We start from the raw sequence: 14,543 nt of genomic DNA, 5'->3' as shown, positions 1-14,543 counted from the left end.
CCTTACAAGACACTCAAAACAGGTGTCTGGTTTTAATCAGGATGGCAGTAGTCATCGCCATTAACGACTCATGCTATGAAGGCGAGAGTGAGAGAGAGAGATATCCAGACAGATACAAAAGGAGAATAAATGAATGCGGCAAGAAAATGATGGCTGTAGAGATGAAGCTTAATGTTTCTCTGACATGATCACATTCTCAGGGAGGTGTGAGAATGCAGCCGGCAGGGATGGGAACATATGCTGTTTCAGCACACTTATGAAGCTGGGTCTTAAAAGCCACTCTTTTGTTCTCAGCCTGCTTACTCCTTTTTTCCTTGTTACCATTCTCCTCCTTTCTTTGAGTGTTCCTCTATCTCCTCTGTCGTCAATTCTTACGTTTATCTCTCTCCCTCTGTTCTCCTTAACCATCTTTCTTTTCCTGCTCTGGACAGGGGAATTACTGGATTAGTATGAAGTGATCAATTGGGAGAGACAGAATCATGTTTGATGTTTAATCTGAAGATTTAGAGACTGTCATTGGCCATCATTACCACGTATATCTCACAGCAAGACAGAGAATGTGTGTGTGAGAGAGAGGTAGTGTACCGGTGTAAACTGATTCAATAACACTTTACCTTAAGGTTGTATACATTAACATTAGTTAATAGTCATTAATAGTCATTTCTACATATACAAATACATTTTTTATACTGTATATTAACAGTAAAATTTTTTGAAAAATGATGCATTATGGACTAACTAGACTACGACTGAAAAATAGTAGGCTATAATTAAAATTAAACAAGATAAATGAATAATGTAAATTATTAACAAAATAAACAGGAAGATATAAAATAAAGAAATAAAAAAAATAGGAATTAACTGTTTTATAGTTAACATGAAACATTATTAATTAATCTCAATGTTAATTTCTACATATACTAAGATTAATAAATGCTGTAAATTAACAATAACAACAACAATAGTTAACATAAATAGTTCATAATTAAAGTTAAAAAGGTAGGCTATATGTGACCCTGGACCACAAAACCAGTCATAAGGTTTTTTGTTTTTTTAATTGAGAGTTTTTGAATTGAGCATCTTACAAAGCTGATTAAATAATCTCTCCATTGATGTATGGTTTGTTAGGATAGGACGATATTTGGCTGAGATACAACTGTTTGAAAATCTGTAGTCTGAAGGTGCAAAAAAATCTAAATATTGAGAAAATCACCTTTAAAGCTGTCCAAATTAAGTTCTTAGCAATGCATATTACTAATCAAGTTAAATTAAGTTTTGATATATTTATGGTAGGAAATTTATAAGATATCTTCATGGAACCTGATCTTTAGTTAATATCATGATGATTTTTGGCATAAAATAAAAATTTATAATTTTGACCCATACAATATCGTTGGCTATTGCTACAAATATATACGTGCTACTTATTACTGCAGGGTCTCATTAAAATTTTTTTACAACATTTAAACTTGCTGTACATTAAAAGTAAAAAAGTAAAAACACTATAGGTTACTGTTCATTGTTTGTTCATGGTGCTTAACACATTTCCTAATATTTACATACAAAACCTTATTGTAAAATGTTATGATTGATTCCATTTCTTGGAGGGATGTTTTTATGCGTATACTCCCAAACAAGACAAAATGCTTCATTTAAAAGCTTACACCACACATAGACACTTATCTACCATTAAAGATGAAAATAAAAGTTAAAAGGTCAAGTCAGCACAATCTTTTCCAGTTAAAAATAATACAATAAATCAATGGTCTGACATTTTCCTCCTGTTATGCTTTACTTTCTATGTCCATTCTTTCTTTCTTTCTTTTTTTATTTGACAAAAAAAGTAGTGAATACACTCAATCCGTCAAGGATAACACAATAAAGTTTAAAATAAAACTTGTTTCCAATGTGGTCCTTGATGTAAAGCACAAATTCCATAAGTAAGAGGTACTCTGGCACTGCATTATAAATACAAAAATTACAATAAAATTTCACATATACAAAAATTTACAGTCACAAATAACCACGTACGTAATATAAATTCATCAACAAAACAACCTACTTAAGAGCCAAATTTTAGCTTTTAAACTTAAACACACCATATTCGAAATACCTTTAATATCCATAGGTAACTTATTGCACAAAAGTGCCCCAGAATATCTAAAAGACCTACGACCATACATAGTTTTAAAACGACAATGTAATATACATAAGACTTTGAATAGTTTTATAACAATGTTGCTCATTTACCCTAGAAAAAAGTGCATTAAAATATGAAGGAGCTCTATTATTGATAATATTATGTACCATTTTTATTTTAATATGTTCTAATTCGCTTTCTATAGGTAACCAATCAAGACACTTAAAATGGGAAAGCTCCACATGTGTAAAACGAGTCGACTAAACCCTGAAACTAACCTTATCAATCTTTATATCAAAATATTTTGTAACTTATCCAACCAACTTCGAAATTACATGACACTAAACATCATGCAAGTAATTTTATATTCTGTTTATCAAGAAAACTAACATGTCTGGCAAGACATTTTCGACATCCGGTCGCGGAGGGGGCATAGCCACAGTTTTTAAAGAACCTTTTAAAGACAGAATTATTGCATCGGAGGCATATAGCTGCTTCGAGCTTCAAATGTTTCAATTTGAAGTAGCTGCCGACCCTGTAATGTTCATGATAATATACAGGCCTCCGCAGCCCAACGGTGCTTTTTTAAAGGAGTTTGCTGAGTTTCTGGGTGGTGCTGTAACAAAGTTCGAAAAGATCTTACTATTGGGTGATTTTAATATTCACATCTGTTGCCCAAATAAGACGCTTCCCAAGGACTTCTGTAATCTTATGGATGCATTAAATTTTATACAATGGGTACATGAACCCACACATAGCTTGGATTTGGTCTTCACTTACGGTTTTTCAACCGTTTGCTTCAGCGTATACATTTCATCCTGTGGATTTTACGGATGCATTGCCTTGGAATTCAAACGTTGATGTGTATCTCTGTTCTTTTAATGATAAGTGTTTGAATATTTTAAATTCAGTTGCACCAATGAAGGCAAAGTGCATCAAAAACAAACAAACAAACAAAAAATCCGAACCATGGTTTAATGATACAGGAGAAATATACAGGAGACATGAACGAAAATGGCTTAAGGATCAACTGTATATTTCCTATGATCTTTTAAGGGACTCTTTCTCTAATTTCCAGAAAGCTGTGAAGTCAGCAAAATCTAAGTATTTGTCTGAAATTATTAATAACAACTCCCATTTCCCAAGAACTATTTTCTCCACAATCGATTATGTCCTTAATCCAGCAGCAGATGTTTTTACTGATGTGTCTGAAACACTGTGTGAAAACTTTTGGACATTTTTTGTGGAGAAGGTAGATAGGTTGAGACTTCAAGTTTTGCAATCTGTCTCTGATATGATTGAGAGACCATGGAGCTCTGCAACATGGTCTAATTTTCAACCTGTTACTATTTCGGCCTGTAAAGATGTCGTCGAGTAGGGCTGCAACAAACGATTATTTTGGTAATCGATTAATCTAACGATTATTAGAACGATTAATCAACTAATCGTCGATTATTTCACTGATTAATCAGTAGACTTTGATTATTCAGCTTTTGCAATTAGTTAAAATATTAAGTTATACATATTCTAACATAAAGGTCAATTCAGCTTTAGAAAAGCATATTATGTAAGTACAATTATTATACAATTAATTGGTAACACTTTACAATAATGTTCATTGGTTAACATGAACTAAGAATGAACAATACTTCTACAGCATTTATTAATCTTGGTTAATGTTAATTTCAGCATTTACTAATGCATTTATAAAAATCACAAGTTGTTTTTTAACACTGGTAAATGCACTGTGAACTAACATGAACAAACAATGAATAACTGTATTTTTATTAACCAACATTAGCAAAGATTAATACATGAATTTAATAAATGTATTGTTCATTGTTCATTCATGTTAATTAATACATTACAATAAGGTATCATTTGTTAACATTAGTTAAAGTGTTACCAATTCATTATACAAATAGATGTATTTGGCACACAAAATGAGATGACAGACAGAGACACTCTCACCATTTAATTAGCTACATGGAAAAGTAACCCATCATTCGGCCTAACATCTCCTTTTGTAAGTGATAAGAATCAAAATAAAGGTAAGTGATAAGATGCTTTGGATAAACTATTTTATTCAAAACATAGCCTACCGTATGATAACCAAAACAGTCCTGAGCTAGATCAAGCTTTGATTTCTGTAAAACAAACTATCACTTTAATTAAATATTTTTTTCTCCACTAATAAAAACATTTTATCATTAGCTAGCTCCACACTGGAGAGCTGCTTTATTTCAGAAAATCAAGTTGTAATTCTATCTGAAAGCGACACTGTCTCTGGGTTTTCATGTTTAATACCGTAAAGCTGCTTAATTTAAGGCTCTCTATTGCATAAAGTACTATATAAATAAACATGATGTGAACGGACTTTACTTGAGTAGCTACTGAAAAGCAGAGCTCATGCAAACATCCACATCGTTGTAATCAGATGCATTTTTAACTGCTGCTTTCACACTGCTGTCAGTTTTTGTAGTGTTTATTTTGTTACTGAGAGGAAAGTGCACAATATATATTTACATATTCATCAGGTTCGGGTGTGTCTTCTTCTCTTGAATTGCATGCGCTACAGCGCCACACTGGTCGAACCGCAGTATTGCAGGCTCTTGCATTAGGTCATGTGAGATCAAACGATTACTCGACAACAAAAATATTTGTCGACCATTTTTTATTGTCGACGGTGTCGATAATGTCGACTAATCATTTCAGGCCTATCGTCGAGCATTTGAGACCCACTATGTGTCTTTATGATGTTATGCCAGCTCGCTTTTTAAAGCAGGTTGTACACATTGTTGGTTCTGATGTGTTACATTTTGTTAATATGAGTGAGTACCGGAATAGTTCCCGATAGTCTGAAATGTGCTTTAATAACGCCATTTAAAAAAAAAAGGCAAAATCAGACACATCGATTGTAATAGTTCAGCTACAAGTCTTTCTAACCAAATCTAGGAAATGTTTCAATCTGGTTTCAGGAAATTACACAGTACAGAAACAGCCCTCTTAAAAGTTTATAATGATATTTTAATGTCAACAAATGCTGGAAATGCTGTTGCTTTGATCTTACAAGACATAAACTCAGCTTTTGATTTGGTTGATCACAATTTATTACTTTCTCATTTAAAAAACTGTGTTGGTCTGAGAGGTACTGTTTTAAAATTGTTCCAGAGCTTCTTAACGAACCGAAAATTCTCTGTACGTACAGGACAATATACTTCTTCCAGTGCTCCTCTGACTTGTGGTGTCCCATAGTTGTATCTTTTTTTTAAACCTGGTGATACAAATTCATCAGCAAAGTTGTGTGTATGTATTGAGGAACTTAAATTATGGCTTATGAGTAATTTCTTGACACTTAATGAAGGTAAAACCGAGGTGATTCAGTTTGGACCTAGTGATGCTCTATCTTTTAATTCTTATAATCTCGATATTGGTTATTTTGCCCAGTGGATTACTCCTTGTGTAAGGAACCTGGGTGTCTTATTTGATTCCAGTCTAAAGTTTGATAAACAGATTAACAGTGTGGTTAGGTCATGCTTTTTTCCATCTTCGATGTTTGGCTAAAGTTAAAACTCTCCTTTCAATACAGACATTCAAAAAAGTAATTCATGCATTTGTTACATCTAGATTAGACTATTGCAATTCGCTGTACTATGAGATAAATCAGTCCTCCATTGAGCGACTGCAATTGGTTCAAAATGCAGCAGCCAGGCTATTGACTGACATGCTCAAATTCCAGCACATTACTCACATTCTGACCACATTACAGTGGCTACCTGTTAAACTTAGAGTGGAATACAAAATTTTAACACTGGTTTTTAAAGCACTTCATAATCTTGCACCAACCTACCTCACTGAGCTGTTGTCAACATACAAATCAGTGAGGTCACTCAGATGCAGATTTTTAGGAACTTTATCAATCCCTAAATCCAGATTAAAACAGGTGATCGAGCCTTTGCAATTGTTGGTCCTACACTCTGGAACAATCTTCAGGTTGCCATCCGAACAACTTCTTCTCTATCTATTTTTAGAGTTATGCTTAAATCTCACCTCTTTGATCGATTTGCAGCAAGTCAATGAAGTGTTTTTGTATTTATCTATTGGGATTATTATTATTATTATAATTTTTAATTATTAATTTATAATTTAGCTCTGTTTTATTGTTTACTTTGCTATGTAAAGCACTTTGGTCAACTCTAAGTCGTGTTTAAATGTGCTATATAAACAAACAAACAAACAAACAAACAAACATACTTACACCACTTAAATCATTGTCAAGGACACATGCAAGATAATTAACCGAAGTTCTATTTGATATTAAACAATCCCCCACCTTAACAGAAACCTTAGAAATCTTAGAAACCTTATTCAAATTCTTTTTAGACCCAAATAAAATGGATTCAGTTTTACCTAAATGTAACATCAGTTTGTTTTCAGAGAGCCAGTCTCTTACCGCACAAAGCTCCTTACCTAAATTCACTTGAATTCTACCAACATCCTTATTTGAAATTATTAAAGCAGAATCATCAGCATATAAAAACAAACAACAATCACAAACTGCTTGCATGTCATTTATGTATAAAAGAAACAAAAGAGGGCCTAAAACAATTCCCTGAGGGACATTTTAATAAAAGTTTCCTCAGAAAGAACCCCATCAATTTCTACGCTCTTAACTCTCCCAGTTAAATAAGAATTCAACCAGGCCATCACTTTACTTGAAAAACCCATGACACTTAACTTGTCTAAAAGTATTGAGTGATTTACTGTGTCAAACGCTTTCTGGAGGTCTAAAAGTACCATACCACACATTTTACTTTCAACAATCTGCCTCCTTATAAAATCTGTTAAATAAAGCAAAGTAGTATCAGCTGAATAAGATTTCCTAAAACCTGACTGAAAATCATAAATTAAACAACTCTTCCTTAAATACTCATACATCTGTTTATACACAATTATTTCAAAATTTTTGAGGCCACACTAAGAATAGAGATTGGACGATAGTTTCCAGGATCGTATCTGTTACGTTTTTTGAATAACGGACCTCAATTTCTCTGCGTCTAGAATTCTAAACCCATCATTTCATCTCAAAACCTAATCGCATAACATAAATCCTACACCGCATAGCATGTTACGAAAATAGAGGCTTACTTTATCCAAACACAGCTACAAACCTGTGCCACAGCCTTCGCCCTGCGCAATTATTTAAAAACACACATTTGGAAATGTACAACTGAGCTATGAAACATGAATGAGCAATAAGAAGCAGTCAGACATTGGAAACCATTTTTTTCCAGAAAGAGAAAAACAAGTTGCCCCCTCCCCACCCATTGAGTCCACAAATTGAGTTTCAATCTAAAACTTTTACATTTCAGGTCTTAGTGCTTTTTTAATATTTCAGAGAGGAGTTGTGGGTACTTTTGATAAAAGCACCATTTGATAATGCCGGATCACGTAGCACTCTAATAGATCTGCTCCCATAAATGATTTATAGAGTGCTCATTTTTAGTCCTCTCCTTTTAGCAGATAAAATAATAATAGTGGAATACATTATCTCGGGGCAGAGCGCGGGTCAGGAACGGAATACAGAATATCGCCACCACAGGTGATAATGTGCGTGAGCTTGTGTGGTTTTTGTGCATGCATGCATGAATGCATAGATGTGTGCTTGCATGTGTGTATGAGAGAAAGGGTAACAGAGGGAGAACGAAACAGCCACATAGAATAAGCCTGTAATGCATGCTCAAATAAAAAGAGAAGATGTGAAACATTTTTCTTGACTGACACTTCTATTCTTTCATTCATCAAAGCCTTAGGTGTGTGTGTGTGTATGGCCATGTAATTGGACTTACCAATTAAAAAAAAAACAACTCAGCTTGGATTTACCCAAAGAAATGGGTCCATTTTCACCTGCATCTTTCCTCCTTTTCGCTCTCTCTGTTTACCATTAATGCTGAGGAAAAAAGTGTTTCTGCCATGCTCCCTGCCGAAATGAAAACAAGAGGCAACAAAAGGACGAGGGCAGGAAATGCATAGTATAGAACGAGAGGATTGAAAGGTCTCATTTTGATATTAAAGCAAAGCTGTATGTCACTGCACAGGCTCAAAGTGGCTCAGTCTATAAATTCTTCCATTTCAATTTGTTGTAGCGGTGGTACGCTTCATTGTAAGCTATGTCATCTGGACAGTGCATGATTTTGCAAACACATGCAATCAATTACTAGATGCCCAAAAAAATTGATCTGAGTGGGTGGAATTCATCCTAAACTCCCTGTGACTGTGGATGTGCAGTCTGTAATAGGAAGGCGGTGTGTGTTTTGGAAGGCTGTTTAAGCTTAAAGCAGTGAAAAAGGATGACCCATTTTTGTACTGAACATCACAAATGATAGTACTAGAACAAAAGCGGCAGATCAAGTCCGCAATTATGGCTCATATCCACATACACACACAGTTAACTAGACAAAAGATGTATTCAGAGTTACTGTAAACGAAAGCCGGGAACGGAAATAAAGCTCATTATGAGTTGAGAGACCATAGTGAAAAATAAAAATAGCTACTAAAATGTATTTGAAATACATTTATTTTGTGCTAAGTTAGGGTGACCATACGTCCTCTTTTCCCCAGACATGGCCGGGATTTCTTAATTGCTGAAAATGTCCAGGATTCAGCTGTTTTCTTAATCCCGTTCCAGCTGAATTTCTGACCATTGCCGTCCTGCTCCCGTAACATGTGTTTCGCTCCCGCGATTTTCGTGTCCACTCCTTTAAACATTGTAATATTGTATATAATTTTGGCACATCAGGGAGCCGCTATCTGTATGAGGTGTATTTAAATATTTTTGAATGAGCGCCTGCGCCGTTTACTTTCACTTTCGATTCCACGATCACACACACTCTGTGTAAAGGGAGCACATCTTACAAGATCAGATATTTGGCAATGAGCTCAGGATCTGTTGAGCAGCAAATACTCAAGCATGGTCTTGTCAGTCATCTCTCCTTATTCTCGACCTGTAATCAGTCAAATCTGACTCCAATTCCATGTTTTTTTCCACAGAATTGGGCTACTTTTAGACTGTTGCCATGGGTTGATTTTCCCAAGTGGGTTAAAGGTATGAAATATTGCATAAATTACATTTGACTGAAATGCGTGTATTGAAACATTTTGCATTCTACCTATGATAAAACTTTTATGGACTTTTACATTAACCTGACCTGCCCAACTCAATCCAAGCAGCTGAGTCCTTAATGTTTTCAAGAAATGGCTGAAAACACATCTCTTTCATCTTTTCATCATACTTTTTTTTAATTAAAAAACTTGATCCTCTAACATTTGCACTCTCTATTCTATTTCTATTCTAACTACTTGTTTTATTTAAGAAAAAAGAGCCTCTAACACTAGCATTCTCTATTCTTTCTCTATTCTTTCTACTTATTTTCTTTTTATTTATTATAAATAATGACCTTCTAATACTAGCATTTCCCTATTCTTTTTCTGTTTTATCTACTTGTTTTCTTTTTATTTATTATAATAACAAAACAAACAAACAAACAAACAAACAAAAAAACCTTGCTACATATACTGTAAGACGAAGCTCCGCCCATGTCCCCGCCCACAAACCCCACCTCCTACTGTCCTCTTTTTGGAAAACTAAAATATGGTCACCCTAGCTAAGTATACTACAAATATATTTTACATATTTATGTGCTTAATAAAAATACCCTGCATACCCTGTACTGCTGGTATTCTAAACTGGTAAACTTAAAGTCTGCTACACTGGAACAAATAATTTTGTACTTAATGCACTTTAATTGTGTGTAAGTAGTGCTGAGGTCCAACTAAATATATACTGAAGTGTATTTGATTGAGCTAAAGTGGAACTATTGCAAGTATACAGTACTTCAGGTACACTTTAAATATCTTGTAGAGAGGCCATACAATCCTTATTAATAGTGATATTAAAACACACTTTAGGCATAGTATTAAGAAATGTGCATTATGCAATAAAGAAACAGACCTACTACAAATAAAGTTTAATTATAAGTTTTAAATCATTAAGTCTTAAGTGATATGCCAATAAATTTGAAGTATACTTAGTATGAAATAAATGTTTTTTTGTTTTTTTACCAGGGGAACAAAATAGCCATCTTAGTTCATACATAAATTAATTTAATTTAAATTTCTAGGTTTTTGTGAGAGCACATTAAGAATTTTTTTCACAAGTCACATTATTGCATACTGTTGTTGAGGATTTGAAGAAATTAATTAATTTGGGTTGGACCATTATTTTAAAGATGTTTGAAGATTATTCTTCAATATCAAAACTAATGTCTTACTTTCTCTTAAAATCCCCCTGTAGTGAAAATCAAGTTTTGTATGTTGTTTATTTGTCTATGTGGTGTTTTTAATATGCTTTTAGACAAACCATGTGCCAATCCATAAATCAACACCATTGCTGAGCATTTTTTTAAAATAATAAATTGGCTTTCAAAATTGAAATCTCCAAAAGTTTGACAGCATGAGTGAAAATACTCCTATTCTGCATTAACAATACCAATACCGTTGAAAGATTAAGGCTGCATTTATTTGATTAAAAACAACAATATTGTGAAATATTATTAGAATTTAAAATTTATTTCAATATATTTTAAAAAGTAATTTATTCCTGTGATTTCAAAGCTGAATTTTCATTGGCCAGTTACTGCAGTATTCAGTGTCACATGATTCTTCTGAAATCATTAATGCTGATCTAGTGGTGAAATATTTCTTATTGTTATCAGTTTATATTATTATTTCTTATTATTAACAGTTTAACATGCAATTTGTTTGTTCAGGATTCTTTGGTGATCGAAAGTTCAATAAGAAAGCATTTTTTAGATAGAATTATTAAAGTATTAAAGTATTAATGTCTTCCACTTTTACCCCAAAAAAAAAAAAAAATTGGAAGGTAGTGTATCTAAATCTCTTCATTCTCTCTTCTTGTTCTTTGCCTCATTTCATTTTTACATTTCATTAGTCTCCCCTCAATATACACAAACACCAATACAACCCCCCCCCCACGTGACTGTGGGTGTCTTTCTTTCCTGGTTGCAACAGTCTCTTGAGCAACAGAAAGTGGGACAGTTATGAAGAACTAATAGCCTGACAGACTGCATGCACCCTCTTTCGCCTCAAGCCATTTCCTCTCAACATCTTTCTCTTTCTATCTCTCTCATTCTATGATGTCACTGATTCTACTCTCTTCCATATACAGTGCACTCCAATATGTCCATGCACACTCAATGATTGCTGGAACAGGGCAGAGAGAAACCATCTGTGCTGCTGCCACAACTGAAGAAACTGTCTTTCCTATGGTTTCTCTCTCATGTTCTCACGTCCTCAAAATACTTAGAATGTGTCATATTCTCCAGTTCTGTGAGCTGTGCATATTTACATATAGACCAATGACTTCAGAATGTGATACTGTATACAAACAGATAGATGTGCATGCAGATGTCATTGATCCCTAAAGAAAAGAAAGATCAGCCTCTGTGGTCAGCAGGATTCTATCCTATGTGGGGAGAGCCCAGTGGATATACAATCTCAAAACCCAGGGTAATCCAAATAACGACCCTCATCATCAGGATCATATCGTCAACATCATTATATCAATCTCACTAAGTGCTTTCACAATACGTTTCATCATTTTAAGCAGCTAAATATAACAGCAACTTTGAGCCTCATTCTGTAAAAAAACCTCAATAAAGACAGCAGTACATCTACTTGTCATTACTGATCCAGACAGTGGTTAAGTGCAACAGTACACGGTTGTTTTGGAGAGATTAGATGCATGACATTTTATATGATATCAAAAGTACATTTGATTTTTTTCTGCTTTTAGCCTACCCCAATATGGGTTTTAAAGTTAGATTTAAAACAGAGGGAAAAGCACAGCAGACAGCTTGAAATGTGATAGATTTAATAATTAATGATATTTTTTGGTTTGAGAAATCTGTGTACGTATTGTTAAACAGATAGTTAACGTTAAAAAGAAACTGCTGTCATTTAGTCACACACATGTTGTTCCATGCCTCTGATTTTCTTTCTTCTGTCATCATTTACATACTTAAAATGTACAGGTTGTTCCAAATCTGTATGTATTTCTTTTTTCTGAGGAACACAAATGAAGATATTCTGACTGATGAAGGTCACCAGGGTCCAAATAACACTGGTCCCCATTGACTTTCATTGCATAGAGAAAAAAACACTGATACATTTTTGTGTTACACAGAAGAAAGAAAGTCATACAATTTTGGAACTACATGAAGGAAGTATATTATCATTTTGTAGTAAATCCCTAACTTTTGTGTTGGCAAGTGTACATGAGGCAATGGACTATTTGTGCTAGTCCTAACCACCTTAAACGATTCGTAGGACATGTCCACCTCAATATTCAAATTAGTTGTCAATCAACAGAGTTGACAATCCGACTTCACATTTTTGCTTTGTGGAGGCTGTTCTTCCCCATGTGTGTAAATCCATGTATTGTGGACCTGCATGCACCTCTGAACCACATTCCTCTTCTCTCTTTCCCTCCTATTTCATTCACATTTTAAATCAAATAAAAGCCTTACGTTGGTGTGATACCACCAATACCAATGAATCACTCTTCAGAAGGTGCGCAATACTAGAAACTCACACAAGCAAATATGCATGTTTGGTAATGTGACTCACCGTCCAGCCACCCCCGTCCGTGCTCATATCACAGTAGACCTGAAAGCCGGCAGGATAATGAGTGGGAAAAACAGAGTAGATGCCATCTTCTCTCTGACCGCTAGCATATATATCACTACAGTCCCGTGGACGGGAGCCTTGAAAGAGAGAGAGAGAGAGAATGAGAGAGAGTCAATCACAAAAAACCCACAAAGACTAGATAACCGGATGGTTACAAGATAGCAAATAGCTAAACTAGGCCAAGGCTAATTTAATGACCAAAAGAATATTGCTATAGGTTAGCCAACATAATTTTTGCACAGGTTTTTCCGAGGCAGCTGGTGCTTCTCAGTTTACTGGTCTCTGTTCCCAAAAGAGCGATCCTTTTCCCTGATTATAGAAAACACTTTCCCCTTCACTGGCACACTCTTGCATACAAGTGTCTGCTCCATAGTGAGGTTCATTACAAGCCACACCTGTGGCTCCAGCAGACACATCAAGGCCTTAAAAGTAAAGTGGTAAAATGCTTTCAGACACATTAGGCCTCCCGAGAGCACAATTTAAGTACAGACACTTTCCTTCGGCTTCCAGAGACTCGTCTAATGAGAATTCAGATCAGCTGGGGCACAAAAAGAAGACAATAGTTATGTGCGCTTTTTAAACACAGTTTTCCGTGAAATTGTCTGATGTTCTTTGGATTGAGAATCAATGAGTCAACAGTGAGAGGAGGATCAGAGCGCCTCTGCTCGGGGGACCAAAGTGCTTGTGATTCTGAGTTGATGTCAGAGTACATGAGCTGCATCTGAATCTTTGCTCACCGGACCATAGAACTTTCAAAGCCAATCACCTGAGCAAAAAAATGCCATGTGACTAATCACTCTTAAGCCACAGGAAATAGTAAGAGCATAAATAGTAGAGAGTATGCTAATATGCTTTTCTGAATTTGACTCCTCACTGGCAACTATCATTAGCTGTGATGTAAAAAGCGTGATAGGGGAAAAGTCAATTTCATGCTTTTAAGAGCCTCCAAAAAAGAACATATCACTAGTTACCATAATGCAATAAAATAATAGCAATACATATGTTGCATGCAAATTAAATTGAATGGTTCTCAGAAGAGAAAGATGGCAACAAAAATCTGGACTCTTTGAGAGGAAGAGTGAGTTTGGGGTCAGTAAGTGTTTTTTAAAAGAAATAAATCCCAGACAGCAAGGAGTGTCGGCCCAGATCCGGCCCACAACTGGCCCGCATGGATTTCACACGGGCCAGATCCCAGACAGCAAGGAGTGTCAGCCCAGATCCGGCCCACAACTGGCCCGCATGGATTTCACACGGGCCAGATGTGGGCTGGATCTGGGCCGACACTCCTTGCTGTCTGGGATGTGGGCTGGATCTGGGCCAGAACTATGTTGCTGTCTGGGATACTTTTATTCTGCAAGGATGCCTTAAAGGGGTCATTGGATGCCCATTTTCCACAAGTTGATATGATTCTTTTGGGTCTTAATGAAAAGTCTATAACATGCTTTGGTTAAAATTTCTCAATGGTAGTGTAAAACATCACCCTTTTTACCTTGTCAAAAACAGCTCTGCAAACAGCAACCTGTTTTGTTGCGTGTTCATTAAAATGCTAATAAACGGACTGTTTATGTTGAAACAACATGTAAAAGTGAATTTTGCATCCGATGACCCCTTTAAAAGTGACAGCAAATACGTTTAT

General features: G+C 35.1%; 1 protein-coding gene across 9 annotated transcripts in view; it reads right to left on the bottom strand.

Annotated features, from left to right (window-relative positions):
- Positions 1-14,543, bottom strand: part of fibcd1b (fibrinogen C domain containing 1b) — a 91,612-nt gene that overhangs the window by 37,552 nt on the left and 39,517 nt on the right. For all 9 annotated transcript variants that reach the window (XM_058774480.1, XM_058774476.1, XM_058774477.1 and 6 more), the window contains one exon: positions 12,848-12,984. In XM_058774480.1, coding sequence (XP_058630463.1) covers positions 12,848-12,984 — 137 coding nt within the window. The remainder of the gene's footprint in view (positions 1-12,847; positions 12,985-14,543) is intronic.

Source organism: Onychostoma macrolepis, chromosome 05, assembly GCF_012432095.1.
Source record: "Onychostoma macrolepis isolate SWU-2019 chromosome 05, ASM1243209v1, whole genome shotgun sequence".
In the NCBI taxonomy this organism is placed as follows: domain Eukaryota; kingdom Metazoa; phylum Chordata; class Actinopteri; order Cypriniformes; family Cyprinidae; genus Onychostoma; species Onychostoma macrolepis.
This window is presented reverse-complemented; position numbering and strand designations above follow the sequence as displayed.